This window comes from Strigops habroptila, chromosome 15 (assembly GCF_004027225.2).
Source record: "Strigops habroptila isolate Jane chromosome 15, bStrHab1.2.pri, whole genome shotgun sequence".
In the NCBI taxonomy this organism is placed as follows: domain Eukaryota; kingdom Metazoa; phylum Chordata; class Aves; order Psittaciformes; family Psittacidae; genus Strigops; species Strigops habroptila.
This window is the reverse complement of record NC_044291.2, coordinates 463,441-481,682: the sequence shown is the minus strand read 5'-3', so window position 1 is coordinate 481,682 and position 18,242 is coordinate 463,441. Positions and strand designations below refer to the sequence as shown.

At 51.2% G+C, this 18,242-nt stretch overlaps 2 protein-coding genes across 2 annotated transcripts in view; one reads left to right on the top strand and one right to left on the bottom strand.

Annotated features, from left to right (window-relative positions):
- The window catches only part of BRD3 (bromodomain containing 3), a 29,999-nt gene extending 19,264 nt beyond the window's left edge, over positions 1–10,735 (top strand). Inside the window, exons 7-12 of the mRNA XM_030507338.1 lie at positions 465–593; positions 1,008–1,199; positions 2,007–2,242; positions 2,758–3,050; positions 4,889–5,017; positions 5,634–10,735. Coding sequence (XP_030363198.1) covers positions 465–593; positions 1,008–1,199; positions 2,007–2,242; positions 2,758–3,050; positions 4,889–5,017; positions 5,634–5,749 — 1,095 coding nt within the window. The 3' untranslated portion in view covers positions 5,750–10,735. The remainder of the gene's footprint in view (positions 1–464; positions 594–1,007; positions 1,200–2,006; positions 2,243–2,757; positions 3,051–4,888; positions 5,018–5,633) is intronic.
- Positions 10,736–11,976: 1,241 nt separating this feature from the next.
- BRD3OS (BRD3 opposite strand) lies at positions 11,977–15,500 on the bottom strand. The gene is made up of 2 exons (XM_030507340.1): positions 15,426–15,500; positions 11,977–15,090 (listed from the first exon to the last, which is right to left on the bottom strand). Exon 2 carries the CDS (start codon positions 14,622–14,624, stop codon positions 14,355–14,357), a length of 270 nt encoding a protein of 89 aa, XP_030363200.1. The 5' UTR covers positions 14,625–15,090; positions 15,426–15,500; the 3' UTR covers positions 11,977–14,354.
- Between the last annotated feature and the right edge of the window lie 2,742 nt (positions 15,501–18,242).

Here is an 18,242-nt window from a genome sequence, read left to right as displayed (position 1 = left end):
AGATCTACAGGGCATGTAGAAAGATGCACTTAAGGTACTCCTGCACTTGTAACTTGGTTGATGGCTCTTGCTCTTCCCATCAGTGATCCTTGCTTATGTTAGCGTCTAACCCACAAACCCTTTTTCTGGATGACTCTCTTGTCTCGTAGAACGTGGACCCTGACAGATCTGTACAGTGCTACTTAGAACAAGAAAACAACCCGAACGAAATTGTTACGGAACAGTCTAAGCTGTTCTGGAACAACGTCAACTTCTGTTCGGTGTTTGCTTGTTTTAAAAAGCAGAAACTTTGAATATTATTTAGCAACCAATAAGCCAGATCAAACTACTGTTTTCTCAGACAAAAGTGATTTCTGAGGGTGTTCTGAGCTGTCTCCAAGGTGCACGTCCTCCATGCGGTTGTTACAAATGCCTTTTGCTTATGGCTTTTTCCTCCCCTTTCCCTTTGGCTTGTTTGTTTGCAGAAAAAAATGGACAGTCGGGAATACCAGGATGCACAGGGGTTTGCAGCAGACATTCGGTTAATGTTCTCTAATTGTTACAAGTACAATCCTCCAGACCACGAGGTGGTAGCGATGGCCAGGAAGCTCCAGGTAAAGGTGTTGGCAAATGCGTCCTCCAGAGTCATTTGTTTCAACTGCAGGGTTTTGATTCAGAGATCCAAGTGTGGATCTGCCCTTGGCACAGCAAGGCAGGGTTGGTGATTCCTCCAGCCCTTGGAAAGAGCGATGTTCTCTGCTGCGGAACTGTTGTGCTCTTCACGTGGCATGGCCCATCACCGTGTTCTGCTCCTAAATTGTCATAATTGTTGCTGTATAAAGTAATGGGAGAATTTTCTTGGGCTTACAGAACATGTGCACCCATCTGTACATTATTGTTGTACAGCACCTTGTGTTGTGCAGTAAGACCCTGACCCATGGTGGGGTGCCTGGTGTGTTTAAAAGGCCAGAGGGGGAGGTCTTTGTGGCTGAGGCACCTTTGGTCACCAGTTTTCCCCCTTTTTGTAGGATGTCTTTGAGATGAGGTTTGCAAAGATGCCCGACGAGCCTGCAGAGGCCCCACCTCCACCTCCCCCGGCAGCACCAGTGGTGGGCAAAAGCACAGAGAGCAGCCACAGCAGCGAGGAGAGCTCTTCCGACTCGGACAGCTCGGACTCGGAAGAGGAGCGAGCGACGCGGCTGGCGGAGCTGCAGGAGCAGGTACTGCAGTGGCCGGGCTGGTGTCTGCGCAGCACAAAGGCCATAGCAGGGGAAAGGGCTTAACTTTGATGCAGCAGAGTAATCTCCCCTTCTGCCAGCCAAAGGAGAAAATGCTCAGCAGTGGAATAAGTGCATGGTTGGTGCAGTGTTCCTGTTCTGTGAGAGGCGTTCTCAGCACTGATGCTCTGTGTTTCCTTCTGGGATTCCAGAGTGTGAATGAAGGAGCACACAATACTCAGGATCTGGGAAGAACAGAGAAACCCATTTTGTATGAGAGCTCAGGCATAAGGAAATCCATCACAAGCTTCCCGTGGATATTGTCTCCTGTACCCGGGCTGTAGAAGTGAGCTGTTCTGGTGGTTGTGGTTGCAAAGAGTTAAGCCACGGCTTTTCTTATTATGCAGATACACAGTGCCAGATGCTACAGCGCTTACATATGCTCCCATAATACAACAGAGCATTAGTAAAATAGCTTATCCGGTGTCTCAGAGCAAGCTAGTAGGAGAGCCAGGAAGTGAAGCAGGATTCCTGAGGCCAAGTTGTCAGCACTCTAGATGGAGCTATTAGGCTTAATTTTTGTTTTCCCCCTATAAAACAACGAGGCGTTCATTTGTGTCAGCTTTGTGCACTTGCACTGCATTTCTAAGAGACTTTCAAATTGAGCAGAGTCTCTTGAGTTCAATCACTAGACTGCTCCATCACTGACTTGGGGCTATACTTACGTGTAGGGATGTAGAGGAAGGGTATGTGGAGGCATCAGTTACCTTGCTGTGAAGTCTGATTGCCTTTGTCACTGCTCTCCCCCAGCTGAAGGCCGTCCATGAGCAGCTGGCTGCATTGTCACAGGCACCAGTGAACAAACCAAAGAAAAAGAAGGAGAAGAAAGAGAAAGAGAAGAAAAAGAAAGATAAAGAGAAGGAAAAAGAAAAGCACAAAGTAAAAGCTGAGGAGGAGAAGAAACCCAAGGTGGCTCAGCCAGCAAAACAAGCCCAACAGAAGAAGGCCCCAGCCAAGAAAGCGAACAGCACAACCACGGCTGGCAGGTGAGCGCCTGCCTTCCCCAAGGGGTCCTGAGGGGAACGCCAGGAGCTTCCAGCCCAGTTCCCCTGCCCCTGCTGCGCTCCTGGTGAAGCTCACTTGTCACTGACATTAATTTGCTGTTGAGTAGTGTCCCCATTCCCAGGCAGCCCCAGGCAGTCTTAAAGTTAGAGCTGGCAGTGGAACCATCACACTCAACTGTCCAGCTCTCAATCCCCTCTGATCACTCTGGGATAAGGTTTTGCTTTTGCCTTTTGCGCAGCCAGTGAGAAGGTGCCACTTCATTGCTGCCCCCCTGCTGCTACATGGGCTTGTTGTCGTGCCTCACAGGGCTCAAGTATAATAGGGGTAGAACAGCTGATCCCAGATTTGTGAACTTCTTCAGAAGTTGTGCTGCTGCTCAAGCCTGGCTGGCGGCTCCAAGCCAGGAGCACTGGGATGTTTGTCACTAGGAGGGTAGAAAAAGAGAGTTCATTGCTTCTATATACCCATGAATGTTTCCATGCTTGCCACCCCCCAGGCAGCCCAAGAAAGGAGGAAAACAGGCATCTGCAACCTACGATTCAGATGAGGAGGAGGAAGGTCTACCCATGACCTATGATGAGAAACGGCAGCTCAGCTTGGACATCAACCGCCTGCCTGGGGAGAAGCTGGGCAGAGTGGTGCACATCATCCAGTCCCGGGAACCTTCCCTCAGAGACTCCAATCCCGACGAGATAGAAATAGATTTTGAGACATTGAAGCCCACGACTTTACGAGAACTGGAGCGATACGTGAAGTCTTGTTTACAGAAAAAACAGAGGAAACCATTTTGTAAGTTACCTCCTGGGGCACGTGTTCCCCCACCAGCTCTTGGGCTCAGCTTTGGAGACAGGGCATGTGTGTTGGGATGCTGTTATCCAGCTGTTGGGTATGTGCTGACAGGGGTTTTGAGATCTCTTCTCCCAAGAGAAGTACAGAAACTTTCTATTTCTTCCGTTCTTTCTTCCCATGGAGTCATGGGCACCTGGAGGACTGTTGTGTTCTTCTACAAGACCTGTGATGGTCTTATTACTTACTTTATGGTTTATTACTTACTTAGAATCTAGAAGGTACTGTGCAGGTTTCAGTCTCATCGTGTTAGGTGTAACGTGCACACATCTGCAAGGATCAGTTTCTTATCCTGAATAGTTTAGCATCTAATTAGGAAGGAAACAAAAAGCATGGTTGGGATCCAAAACACAAGGGAATAAATGACTTGCACAGAGTTACCTGGGAAACGTCTGGATTCTGGGTTTAAGTGTTTGGGTTGTATATTCACCCCAAAACTGCTCTTCCTACATGGCCTGATCACCATATTACCCTCGATCTCTATCAGATCAGAGGATTAATGTCAATGTGCTGCCGAGTGTCTGGTTCGGTGTGAGACAGACCTTTCTCTGTGCCTCATCCACAGAGAATGAATTGTGACGGCCCCTTGGGAGTTTAGCTCCAGCTGAATAGCAATAGGATCACTTACCTGAAGTGATCCTGGCCCTGTCCATCTGCTTGTTGGTTAAGAGGGAGTTGTCCTGTTAAGAGTGTAACACAATAGCTACTCACAGCTCTTGCAGAGCACCTCCATTTCTTCACCGCAGGATTTTCAGGTAGGCCTAAGCAAAGCTCAGGCTTTGACCCTTCTTTTTGCTTTTCAATACACTGCTTTGATTTTTATTTTTCTCCCGAGTTCTTCGCTGTTGGACTAGCTCAGGAAAAGAGTTTCCAGAGGGGTTAGGAACAAGAAGCATCTTTTTGTTTTGGAACCAAAGCATAGAGTGACACAGATAACCCCGGATGTCTGCTCCTCTGCATGCCCTGGGCTGGTGTGCCTGGCCCCAGCAGGCTCCTGTGCTCTCTGTCACCATGGTTGGAGACTGGGAGCACCCTCTTGGGACTCTGCTTTCCAGATTTCTTGTCATTGCTTTAAAACAGCACACAGAAATGTAGGTATTTCCGTGCTGGATCAGGCAAATTATCTGGCCCCCCTCTTGTGCTTCTGACACTGCCCAATGCCTGTGTTCAATTACTCCTCCTTTGGAGGAATGTTTCTTCTGCTCAGAAGTATGAGTATTGCTGGTACTTCTCACCATTGCCATCCCGACTGGTGCAGCTGCATTCCTGCTCTCTGCCAGCCTTTGCCTCTGTTGGCTTTTAATTTGTCCTTTTTGTTTTATATCTAAAGTAACACAAACCACAGTAGATTCTTGCATAAAGTATCTGAAGTTGTAACGGCAGATGCTTAACTTCTGACAACCTTTAATGGGACACTTTATTTTACAGGGCAGAAATCCCATGTAACAATTCTGTAATTACAAATATGTAACTATTGACCATATAACTGGCTGGTAAGTAACCTGGAACTACAAGGTTATTGTGGATATTTCTATCTTCTAAAATACTTTTCAAAAGATCCCTCTTACGAAGTGCATGTTACAGGAAGATGGTTGGATGATCTAGACAACCTCAGAAGTTGTCCTCTATCTGGGATGTGTAGCTGCTGTGTGGTCTCTTGATCTTTAACAGTGTCAATGCAAAGCGGCTGCACAGATTTACATGCCCTGTAAAATAGTGATGTCCAATCTTTTCCACCTGCAGTCGTGCAGTTTCAGAGCTTGTGCATTCCTCCTCCACAGCTGCAGGTGGGAAAAAGCAAGCAGCGAAGTCAAAAGAAGAGTTAGCTCAGGAAAAGAAGAAAGAACTAGAAAAACGGTTACAGGACGTCAGTGGGCAGCTAAACAACAACAAGAAACCTGCAAAGAAAGGTAAAGGCTTTGGCTTTGCTGTGCTGCCAATGCTGGAACACTTGTGTATGTAATAGACTTCCTCACTGACACAGAACTCCTGCTGCCTTGCAGCCTGGGGCTTCTCTGTGTGACAGTTACTCAGCTGGTCAGTGAGTTACTGCTGGGCACTGAGCTGTTGTGGGGGGGCTGCTTTGGTCCCTGTCCAGGGGGAAGCTCTCCTGGCTGGTAAATGTGAAGCCTCTTGGAGGCGATTCATCCTTCAGAGGGAGAAGGATCTTCCCCTCTGTGTCAGCCTGGGCAGGCCCATGCGTACAGACCAGTACCACGGAGCATCAAACAGGTGATTGTTCTTCATTGTGAGATTAAAAACAGCCTAAGCCCCCTCCCCCACAGCACAGGAGTGTGGAAGATGGTACAGAAGGTTCTTCCAGTGCAAACAAAGGTTATTCCAGTTTTGCATGAGCCAGGCGGGGGTTTCTTGTGTTCAGAGGTTGCACTGCAGCACACGGGGCTGTGGGCATGGTCCCCAGGCAAAAATGAATTGTGAACAAAGCCGCAGAGGGTGAGGGCTGTGGGTGAACCTGCTCTATTTCAGCTATGTGCAAGTAACCTCGTCTCTGCCTTCCTCCCGCAGAGAAATCCGGCTCGGCTCCCTCGGGAGGCCCTTCCCGGCTCAGCAGCAGCAGCTCCTCCGAGTCCGGGAGCAGCAGCTCCAGCGGCTCCAGCTCGGACAGCAGCGATTCGGAATGACTTACGGACACTTGCACCCAGCACCCAAAACGGACATCACCTTCACCGATGCTCTGCAGTGTTCCTTTCCTTAATATACTGCTCTTGCTCCACGGTGGTCAGGTTTTTTTTGTCCCCTCTCTCTCTCTCTGACTTTATTTTTTAATTCAGTGTTATAAAAGGAATCTTCCATTTTTTGGGGGCACTCTTTTAATAGGTCAAAGATCTTTCCGTGTGCGTGTGTGTGTGACCAGACTTTATGACAAATAGTTCCCTTTGCATAAAGTCTCTAAAATACATTTTAACTGACGAAGGTTGGTTGGAAGTGGAAGAACTCTGAACTCTCAGCAGGAGATGACTAGAAGGTTCTGCGGGGTTTGTAGCCCGCCTCCCTCCTGCCCCTGCCCTCTCCCCACAATATTCTCTCTTCAGGAGCTGCCGGGCTCACACAAGGGAAAAACAGAACCTCTTTTTCTAAAGAGATCTCTGTACAATGGTACTGTATCTGGAAGACGTTAGCTTTTCAACTAGTTGGTGTATTTGTTACTAGCACTAGTATTCTTAATCTCGAAGTCTACAGTGTGATGAGAATGTCAGATGCTATCATCTTTTTACATAAAAACAAAAAGAAACAAAAAAAAAATCATGTACTGTGGGTTGCTAACATGCTTTTGGGGTTTTCTTAATCTTGGTAGAGGCATAGGCACCTCTTCAGGAAGGTATTTAAGCATGAACTTAACTTTAAGCACATGAGCAATACAAGTAGTTGCATTTTTTGTTTTTCCACTTGAGATTTTCCTTTTTCTTGGGCATGTGTTGGGAATACGGGAGCAAGGGATGCTCCGGGTTCTTGGAAATGTTATTTTTCACATGCAATAGATAATTTCCAGGAAACGGACACTCTCTAGGAAAGTTTTCATTTAATTGAAAACAGCTTTTGGCTGAAAGTCTTCAGCTGGACCTCGGGGTGATCCCTGCAGTGACCATGCACATCATGTGCTTGTTACCAGACACAGGCTCAAGTATTTTCTCCATGACAAGCACCTCAGTCTGGGCTTAAAATAAAGGAGCACTTGAGCTCCAGCTGAGACCGAGCTGGCAGGGAACTGGAGGGGGACGTTGTGTGTGCTGGGGCTTGGGGGTTTTGTTCCTCTCCTTGTCGTTTCAGTAGTGAGCTCCTAGGAAGGGAATGCTCTGTGTGTGTCGTGCAGGGAGCAGGCACTGAAATGCTTACCTCAAGAAAAAGAAAAAAGAGGGGAGGAAGGAAAAAGGAAGAGACACCAGCAACTTTTTGAGTCCAGCCTGATGTTCTGGCCTGCACTGCTGCAATACAGCCAGTTTTCACTGTCCCTAATTTCATGTATATACAAGTATTTTATTTATTAAACCATTGGTCGTTTAAAACGTCATAAGTAACAAAAGCAAAGCTGTGTCCTGCAGAGCAGCAGAAAGGCAAACATCGGAGGTGATTGGAACCAGATTTAAAAACAAACAACCAGCAACAAAGCACATATAAACATCTGAGGCTTTATGTAAATACCTTGGACTTGATACCTGCAGGTGCTATGGGCCAGCCTGTGTCTGGTGCTGTCATGTTTGTGTGTTTGGGTTTTGATTTGTTCAATCTCCTCTTTTCACCCCCCTCTTTCCTGTTTTGTACCGATTTTGGAGCCATACAGGTAGATACAGTTTATTGATGCAGAGTGCTGTCGTTTTCTCAGTAATATTCCAGAAGTCTTTTTCCCACTCTTGTTTTATTTTTAATTTCTATTTGTAGAACAGTGTTTTGGTTTTGTTTGGGTTTTTTTTTTTTTGTAATCCACCTTTAGGAAAGCACCAGTTCTATAACTGTAATAACCTGTAACCTGAGGGGCAGAAACTTATAAATTCTTAACTTTTTATTGTAAAGAAAAACTGTACAGAGTTTAACAAAGTTATGCCTTTCCCTCTCCCAGCACCAGCCCCAAGGCTGCCTCTCTGCTGTGGGGTCACAGCCCGTGGCTTGCCAGAGGCACTGGGGTGCAGATTGCACCAGCTTGTATTTTTCACATAGGCGAGTGGCCCTGGAGGCCCCCCAACCCCAGCCCAGGATTCCCATTGCACCACAGCCCAGAGCTGGATCCGGAGATGCTGTGCTGGGATGTGTGGTGTCCGGGGGATGGCCCTTTGCTGGGAAGCGCAGGACCAGACTGTTACAAGCACTCCATGGTTTGCACTTCAAACAGCATCCATGTCAGCTGCCAGTCACTTACTGCCCATCCACTGAGGTTTCATTAGCTGGACACTTCACTGTCTTTACCAGTCTGTCACATTCAGTGTTTCAGGGTGCTCGGTGTGTCTGGCACAGCTGATGTGCTTCTGTCCGTGCCTGACCTGTGTCCTGGCAATAACACGTTTGCTGTAGAAAAGAATCCCCGTGTTCTGGCTCGGGCTGAGCGCGATGCTGTGTCACCGTGAGGCACCGAGCTCCTCCGGTGAGTCTCTGGACACCTTTGGCTTGTTTTGCAGTCTCCAGAGTGCTTGGCCTAGTAGTAGGAGGCGCTCGGGTCTTTGTGGATGGTTTCCCATAGCATTTGGAATTGGATGAAATAGGGAATTCTGATTCTTACTGAAATTAATGACTTTTCTTTGCCGTTAACAGTGGAGTTATTTAGTTCCTGTATTTTAAATTCTGCATTCAAAAAATCTTCCCCTCACCAGACCCTTAGTAATACATTTTCAGGATTTCCTCTGAGGAAATGTACTATCCAGCTAATGAAGAGCTTGGGGGTTTTAATGGGTTGGGTTTCATCTGTGTTTCTCCTATTGTCTGAGACTCGCATTAGTAAAACCAACTAGTGTTTTAATTAAGATAATTGCAGCCACTTCAGTACCATGACAGCTCGGATAAACAAGCTCCCAGCTTTCCCTGCTTGAAACCTTTCCTTGAGTGCACTGCCCGGAGCCGTGCTGCTGGTGTGACGCGTGGTCACTCCCGTGTGGAGAGCAGAGCACAGCCTGTGCTGGAGGCAGCACCAGCCGCTCTCACCAGCATCGCCACCACGCAAAGCCCAGGGACTGGCTCTGCAGAGTGCCACCATCGCTGCTCCAATGTCGGGGACGGCCCCGCCGACTGCACCAGGGAACACACGTTCCTCTGTCCCACCACAGTCAGTGAGAAGGTTGGAGCCAAAGGGTTGGGGACCAAGCGCAAAGTGATGGAGGATCCCTGCTGTACTCAGCAAACCTGCCCTAGCTTGGGGCTTTGCAGGGAGAACAAGCAATGAAAGCCACTGAGGAGCGTGAAGAACCACCTGCACATCTGATACACCCAGCTGTGACTTGAGCTTTCAGTTAGTGGGGAAGCTGCTTGTTTTCATGGCAAGTAAGGTGTTCCCTACGGAATGGCAGTTCACGGGAGAAATCCGTTTTGCCATGACCTTCATTTCAGGAAAGAAGTTGGTGACTCCTCATTTCCAAATGTTGTTCTTACACTCTTTGTTTTCATGTTGTTTGTAGTGCTGGTTCTCTCCTGCCATGTCAGTAGTGGTGCCTCTTGTACCTCCAGAGCAGAGTGTCTCCAGGAAAGAAGAGATGTTTTCAGTCCATAGTAAGTAGCAGCAGCCCTTAATGAGTTGGAAACTGAAACAATAGAGCATTTATTTAACTGAGTTTGTGTTGCGTGACCTGTCAGTACAGGTGTCATGAGAACTTTAAAATGATCAAACATACAACATTTGAAAATAACGGGGTTTTTTTAAACTTAATAGGGAAAATTGAAATCTTTATGGTAGAATTTTTCTTGAAGGAGCAAAGTTTAACTTTGTTTTCCAGGGGAAGCTCCACTGAAATCAGTCTGATTTCATGTATATGCATACACACAAGTAGTTTTATTGAAACTGTGTTTTCTGAGAAATTCCTGTTCTGACCAGACCTGTTACGAACCAGCATCCCTGCACCTTGAAAGCTTTGTAGACTCCATCTGATTGTAAGCTCAGCCTGTTTCTTGCTGTTCATCGGCCATGGGCTCAGGAGGGCCGCGGGAGCTACTCAAGGGATCTGTTGGGTCCAACAGCTCCCTGCGAACCAAATGTCTGTACAAAAGCATTTCATTTTTATCAATGTGATTTTAAACTTTCCTACTGACAGGGTTTGTAGCTGTGGAGCCGACGCTTCAGGACTGTGTAACCTGTGTGTGTGTAATAGCTGCACGCACCCCACATATACATCCATGTGTGTGTGCGTGTACCTATACACTTTAGTTCTCCTGTGAGGTCTCTTTCCATGTTCTCCATGTGGTAGAAGCAAACTGCAGCCACCTAACCTAGTTCTTTCTCTGTTTTGGGGACTCTCGGACCAGTTTTTAAGTTTCTCCTTGTTTTGAAAGGAATGATGTTTTTTACGGTTGGGGTTGGAGCCGGGGGAAGGGATCGGGCATGACACAAACACCACCACCTTTGTAGTCCTGGGTTTTAAACAGACCTGCGGTTCCCCGGGGCTGCCTGGGCAGGCTCTGTGCTGCTGGAGGTGGATTCATCCCACTGCAGCATCCTCTTGCTTGTAAACAACCAGATGCTTTTTTTAAGAAATGGTATTTGCAGATCTTTGTAACTGTCATTTTTAGAAACAAACCAACCACCAGCACGGGATTTGGCCCAGGCCACTGGGAACTCCCCTGATACGGACAGAACCAATGCAGACAGATCTGTTGGTGTATTTTTTGGGTTTTGTTTTTTTAATATTTAAAAGAATGTTACTTTTCTGTATGATGTGCATGCGAGTTTACCGTAACTCTTTTTCTTAAACCTTTTTAGTGCCATTTCTAGTATATTCCTGTAAATGTCAGTTACTGAGGAGAAATGAGTCAATGTAAGTAGTTTTAGCTTGTTCATTGCAAATTGCTGGCCTCAAACACAACAGAATTTAAAAAGAAGAGTTAGGAAGTAATCTGTGATGTTACTGGTGATCACGGACCCTGGTCCTGGGCATTCAGTTTCTTTTCATAATAAAAAGAGAAATTGTTTTGTGTGTGCAGTTTGATCCTGTGTTTTCCCCTCTCCTCTCCCTTTCCTTATCTCCTTGCACTCGCTTCTGCTGCAAACCTGCAGGGCTTTGCTGGAGCAATCAGCTGAGTGGCATTGCCAAGAGTCCTAGTGCTGTGAGCCTTGAACTAACGTGGAGTAATTCTCAGGTCCAACACAAATGCTCTAAATCCACCTTCGTGCTGCCGAGGGACGCACTCCGCTGCTTTAATGCGCCAGGACAGCCAAGGAAGGACTTTTACTCTTTCTACAGTATGAAAGGGTCTTAGATTATGTGAAATTGCATCTGAGTGATGTAAGTTCAGCTGAGAAAGAGGAGATGGAAATTCTAACCCGGGTTTAATGCTGGTTCCTTTCAAGCCACCAGGACCTGGAGGAGCTTAGAGGGACTTTGTCCCAGCATTGACAGTGGCACCAGCCCCACCAGCCCAAGGTGATGGGGATGGGGAGGGCACTGCTGGGACAGGGGGATGCAGAGGTGCTGCTCACAGGCACAGCCCAGTCTTGACATTGCTGCGTGGTGGCCAAGTTCTATTTTGGTCACTGGGGAGGATTCAGTGGGTTTGCTGTTGGGTTTCTTTGCATGCCTAATGGCTTATTTATAAGGTAAGGGTTACAACAGCCAGGTTTACCCAGGGTTAATCTTTCTCTAACCCTGTTCCTGCTCACTGCATTTAAAAGTCATAATCTAAGGTTTTGGCAAACCTGTTTTGCTTTGCTGTTGGTGTAGCTGTGGGGTGGTGTAACAATGACACCCCCCTGGGCATGTTTGTTCAACCCATCCTCAAAATCACAGTTGCCCCACAGGAGGATGTTTTCTTTGGTGTTTACTAGCGAGTTATTGCTAGGTGCATCGGTGTCTCTTCCTCCAGCCTTGGAGGAGGTTGCGGACAGGCATAGCCTATCTGGGGTTCAGCTTCCACTGGTATCAATAGAGATTATTGTACGTGTGACATTCAGACGCGTCTTCATCTGGGTCAAGCCCAATTCACCATTGAGGCTTGACCAGGCTCTTGGGCTTGGGAACCTGGAGGAGGCTCCTCTGCATGGGCTGCACTTCACGGGTGACTGGAGCGGGAGGGGACCCCCAGCCCCCCCAGTAACTGAGGCAGCTCCCAGCTGGGAGGAGCTGCTGCTCCTCTGCTGCCTTTTCCCCCTGTGGGCTGGGGGTGCTCGTGTGACCCTGGGTGTACCCAAGTGCTGATCACGCAGGAGAGAACCAGCTGCTCACGGTGCTGCCTTCAAATCACTTTAATGCTCTTTACCAAAGAGGCTACAACAGCGTTTTAAACAAGTGCATCAACACAACACCACTGGCTCACAGCAGCCACTCCACAAACCTGCTGTGACTAATGAGGACACGGATGTGGAAATGAAGCACGGTCACATTCACAGCGCGAGGGAGAGCAAGCCCCACTTCCTGTACTGTCCCATCCAGCCCCAATCCTGGAAGAGTTCATGCACATACCTAAGATTTTCTTCTTGTGTAGTCCAAATAACACTCTTCAAGTAACTGAATCTGGGTTTACCAGCCACGTTAACAAAAAGAGCCTGATTAGACCAAAAATAATCAACTTTCTTACTGAAATTAAAACCAAAACAAGTTGTGGGTTTTTTTCTATGAGAAAAGTAAAGGAAAGGAACTTTGGGACATGCTGTTCCTGAGGCTCCCGAGTGCTCTGGGGCTGCTGAACTTGCCTCTCCGGGTCCCTTCACCCGCAGCTTCCCGGGGCTCAGTCCGGCCCGTTGGTGTCAATGGCACCAGGCACTGGCTGGAGCCGGGCGGCCGCACACCCCAGGCACTGCTCTGCTCCACCAGCACGCCCCGTGCTGGGGCCTTGCAGCTCTCCCCATCCTGCCGCTTTGGTGACTCTCATTGAATGGGTTTGCCCCGGCTGGAAAATTCACCAAAGCACTTCCCAGCCAGAGCCGGTGCTGGTCGGGTCATGGTGAGAGCACGTGGAGGTCTGCAAAGCACCGAGGGCGCCAGCAGCTCTGGCTTTATGAGCACACGCGTAAGGTACCAACACATGCATAAATAGCGCTAAACACCCCAAAAGAGCTGCCTCTGGTTTGCAGTGCATCCACGTGCTGCAAGTCAGGGCTGAGTACACCAAACCTCCACCATTTCGTGTTAAAACAGGTAAGTTCTGCTCAGCAACCCTGAGCGTGTGTTGTAGTGTTTAACCCACACAGGAGAGGTGGGAGAGATTCTTCTTCCCCATATTAAAAATAAATAAATAAATAAAGTGCTTGAAAAAAATGCAAAAGAGGTTTTAGGTAAATAGAATAATGACTGTGCCTAATCTCAGGCTGTTAAATAACCCACACTGAAGCAAATATCCAATACTGATTTGCCTGAGGTGAAGCCTGTGCCCATGTGCTGCTGGGCTGGGACACGGGGCTGTAGGAGGGCATAAAGGGAGGCTGTGATTAGCCCAGCGTTACCCTTCGGTGCTGAACCCCGGTGTAATCAGCACCCTGGAAGCAGCACCGCTCTGTTCTCAGTAAGATGTAGGTGCTGGGGTGGGTTTCTCAGTGTGATCTTGCCTTGAGCAAGTTGGGGATTGAGCTCCAACGGAGGCAGCCTGGAAACAGCCTCTCCTCCCCAGTGCAGTTGTATTTTTCCCTCCTACAATCCTTTGGTTGACACAAACGCTCCCAGACACAATTTAAAACACACACACCAAATCTGCTCTCCAGCCCCGATCAGAAGATGAACCTTCCGAGCTGCTGCGTGCACCAACACTCGATGCAAAGCGTCAGTGGCCTCTTCTGCAGCTGCTCTCTGGGGCAGGAACACTGCAGGAGTTTCCGTGTGTCCCTTGGCAGCAGATGGGTGGATTTACAGTCACTTTCTTTCTGCTGCTTCCCAGGCCTTTCAGGTGCCCACTTGGTGACTGGTGCCGAAGCAGCGGCTGTGGGGAGCTGCAGGAAGGGAGCAGACCCAAAGTCCTGTCTGATCCCAAACTGTGGCTCCAGTGAGGGCCCTTTGCACAGGATGAAAACTCCAGCGCGGCTTCTCCTGCCAGGGGTTCCGGAGGCTCAGATGAAACTCTCAACACATCCTTTCCCTCTGCCCCCTGATAAACCACCTCATTCCTGGATGCGTGAGACCACTTCCAGTGCTGTAACTACACGGAGGGAGCGCACGCTGAACAAGTGATGGCCATGTAGTTGTGCGGATCAACCTTCCTATAATCCTGGCCTCGATGGAAGCGGATCTGTGCCCGCCTCTCCCGCCAGCCCCTGCAGAGCTCTGGCAATCCGTATGGACTAGCAATGGACGTGCTGGCTGGGGACTGCTCCCAGATGACCGCAGGCGCTCCTCGCTGTACCCGAGCCACTTACACACAGCACATGGTCCAGCACGAACCGTGCCAAGATGCCAGGCAGCAGACACGGGCTCGTGAGCTCCCGGGCGAGGCTGGGTTTGTTACACACACCTCATGACGTGCAAAACGATGCTACAACAGCGAAAACGAACATAAACCTCAGACAGTTCCTGGCCTGGGCCGTGTGTCTGCTCTGTCGCGGGTCTGCCCTGTGGGTGCTGCAGATCCATGTCCCCAGCCCGAGGCCAGCCTGGCTGCTCTCCAGAGCAATCACATAATAGCACAAAACTTGGACTGCCCCGTGTCCCTGGGCGCGTCCAGCTTGTTCTTGTCCCGCACCAGGATGGCTTCGTTGCCGTACTGTGAGTACCACATGCTCCGGCTCCGGCTCAGGTACGTGTTGGGGGGTGCTGACTCCAGCTTCTGCTGCTGCTGCTGCCAGATGAGCAGGGAGGTGTCCCGGTACCGCAGCCGGGCATAGCCCTCGGACAAGGCTTTCTCCGGCAGCGGCACCCTCCCATTCATCACCGTGTCAGTCATCTGCTCGGGAACGGCTCCGGAGCGGACAGCTCCCGCCCAGCAGCTCTGGAATAAACCACGCTGGGTTGGTCCAGGTCGACTGCTGCTACTTTGGGCTCAAGGGGGAACATCCCCAGGGACACAGGAGCTGCCGGTTGATGTAAGCACCACTCAGGAGGCAGAGCAGGGATACACAACGGACAGACTGGCCTTGCTTAAAGAACTGGCCAGGACTTCGGAAAGCTGCTCCGCTGGCGGCACCGCTCCATGGCTCATCTGGTGAAGGGACCACATGCACACGAGCTGCTTGTTGTTAGTCTATGAAGCACCTTGATGGGCTCAGCGGTGGCTCTGCGGCGGTGGGCACGGTGATGGGCACGGTGATGGGCACAGCGATGGGCTCACTCCACAGCCAGCACGACGGGCCCAGCAGCTCTGGATCAGTTTTGCTCCACTGAAGAACGGATCCCGAAGCCATAGGACAGACCTAGGAGGTCAGAGCCAAGAGGTCACCAGCGTCCAGGCCCGGGTGAGCTCTCGGACCGATGGACGGGCGCTTTGCAGGGATGCGGGAAGAGATGCTGCCCCAGCCCCGCTCCGGTACCGACCCGGGCTCCCCGGTCACCTCCTGCCGGCACCGCTCCAGGGCTGCCCCCGGGGGGGCACGTTGGGGTCACCCCAGGGCCTGGCAGCGGGTCCCTGCCCCGCCACAGCCCCTTTCCCGGCACCACCGGTCCCCCCCCGCCCCGGGCGCTCCCACCGGCCCCGCGCACCCGCCCCGGGGGTTCCCGCACCCCCCCCCGCACCCCGGCCCGTGCCCACCGTGTCTGCGCGGCCCGGCCCGGCCCCGGCGCCGCTCGGCGCAGCAGCCGCGGAGGCGCGTCCCGAGCGCATCACGGCGGGAGGAGCCTGAGCCGGGGCGGGGGGGCGAGGGACGGGGCGGGCGGCGGCGGGGACGGGGCAGCGGGACCCCGAGCGGCGGGAGGGGTGCGGGAATGGGGCACCCCGATTCCACGGGTGTCATCCGGCGCTGGGTGCGTGTTTCAAAGGGACGCCCGGCCCCGCGTGCGCTGCTCTCCGGCTGCGGGAGGTGCCAGGGGTCCGCAGCCCCGTCGCTGCCCAGTCTCCTGGTGGGTGACTGGAGCAGCAGCCGCTTGTGCTGGAGGGTGCGTAGTTCTCTTTGGACCCCTTCACTTAATGTCAGGCACCCTGTGACCGCCCGTATGCGGGGTGACAGGGTAGGAACACCCTTATGTGAGCTGACACCCGCACACGACCATCCTGCGTGGAAAGGAGCGGGAGGGAGCAGCACCTCCAGTACCCCACACGCCATCGCTCTGGTGCGTGTCCTGGGCCCAACTGGCAGACAATCATAGAATGGTTTGAGCTGGAAAGGACCTTAAGACCATCCAGTTCCAATCCCCTACCACGGGCAGGGGCACCTTCCACTAGAGCAGGTTGTTCAAGGCCATGGTATGGAGTATTCACAACTTCCATTGGCAGCCTGTCCCCTCCAAGCACAGTGAGAAACAGGTTTGGAGAGAGCTGTGGGGCTTATTCTTTTTCTGATGGTGCTAAAATTAAGCTCTCAATCTTCTTATCTCCTGTTAGTGCAGCACCATCTAATCTCCTGTGAAGGGGCCAATGCACCCATTGTGTCAGAGCTGCTTGAGGTGCTGGTGCTGTCCCACTTGGCCTTCACGGACACAAACATGATGCAGGGATCCTCTTCCATCGGATAGAAGGCACGCTGCGATTCCCTGTCCCAGGAGATCCAGACCAAACACAACGAAGAGGGAAGAAAGAAGAAGAAGAAAATAAATAAACCTGAACATGTTATTGAAACACTGACTCTCAGAAGTGTCCCGACGCTGCTGCCCCGTCGCCTCCCGCAGCACCAGCTGCCGGCCCCGACTTGTGGAAGCTGCAGAACGAAAACCAAAATCGTTTGGTGGATCCCAACTTGGTTTCCTGGCTTGGGTGAGGCTCTGGCTGGGATGTGACAGGTTCTGTTACCATCAGACTCTGGGCATAACTGGAGCCGCCGGCGCGCGGGGACCTTGCCAAGATAAAGCAAGAGGAAGAGCTGGGAAGGGGAAACCTCTGACAGCCAACAGCTGCCTCTGAGCATCCACCGGGCCCTTCACCACAAGTCCCTGCAACATCTGCATTGGGACCCTTCCCACACAAACCCTGGAAGCAGCAGCAGTGGATCGAGGTGGTGAAGCCCCAGAGCTGCCCAGCCAATGGTTAGTTCCTCTCCTCCCTCCTCCAAGGAAACCCCTGTGTCTGCTTTGCTCGGGCCTTGCTCTGCTGTAAGATGTGGCTGTGTACGGGGCTGTGTGAACATCCCCTCACTCTGCTCCTTAGGACTGTGAAATGCTTTGGGTGGGTTTGGTTTTGATGAGGAAGATTCTGAGGTGGAGACTGGTGGAGGAAGGTGCTGAAGGAGGTGTCCCAGCAGTGGAATGATGGTGTTGGTGTTTGTACTGAGCAGAGTTGGGGCATCACGGGCCCCATAAGACCGTTCCACAGGGAAATGCCAGCTTCATGAGCTTGGTGCTGGGTTGGGAGCCTTTTTCCAGTGGAGCCGTGCTCTCAGGCGCTGCCTTTTTCCAGGCTAAGCAAAGAGTACCCGTGGCTGGCGGCTGCTGCACTGGTGCTAGGACAGAGTCCAGTTCATGCCTCCTGCCAGCACTGTGCCAGGGTGATTTCCCTGCTCTCCCTGAGCCTGGGGCAGAGAAGAAGCCACGAGCTCTCCTGGCAGGAGCACAGGGCTCTTAGGGGAGGATAATTGCAGTGACTGCTCCAGGGTATGAGGTGTTTGGGCAGGCAGGGCGTGTGTTCACAGCAGTGGATGAACCAGGCAGAGAACTACCGTCTGCATGGGGTGCCTGTGCATGGCTGACAGTGGCAGCACCCCAGCAGTGGTGCGGTGTGTCCCTCCCTGGTGAGCTGCTGCTGCTGCGAGCTGTGACTTGCACAGGTCTCCTAAAATAGCCTGTGAAAGGAGATCAGGGCCCGAGGGTGTGATGTAGATGCACGAAGCTGCTGCTGGCGATAGGAGCTGGGGCAGGATCTGCTCTGGGTGCTGGCTGGGCTGAGCAGGGGCTGGGGCACACTTGGTCTAATCCAGAAGGTGGCAATGGCAACCCACAGACCCCGGCGCTGGGGCACGGCGGTTCTGAGCTCTGGGCCTTGTATGTACAGGGTGTTTTCACACGGCTGCTTCCCCGGAGTGATGCCAACATGACAGAAAATACCCTTCACTGTGAAAGCTGGCCATGCCCCAGGGGTGCTGTGGTTGGTTTGTAAGGTACAATCACCTTGAACATATTTGTGCATGTAAGTTTTCCTTCCTTCCCTTCCTTCCTTCCCTTTTTTCCTTCCCTTCATTCCTAGTTTTCCCTATTCCACATTAGACTGCGAAGAAGCCCTACCCTCGGTCTCCAGCAGAGGGTACTGCAGCCTCTGCCTGTGGGGCAGCAGCCTCAGCTCTGCCTGTCCGTCATTCCTCGCCTGTCCGTCATTCCCTGCGTGTCATTCCCAGCAGTGCCAAGGGGCAGGAGAGGGGAGCACCAGCTCTAGGACGTTTGTATGATCTGTGACTCGCGTGTGCCGGGCACAGGCTCCTCTCTT

Bases quoted from the DNA above. Each gene is read 5' to 3' on its own strand.
- BRD3OS (XM_030507340.1), bottom strand. From the start codon at position 14,624: ATGACTGACACGGTGATGAATGGGAGGGTGCCGCTGCCGGAGAAAGCC.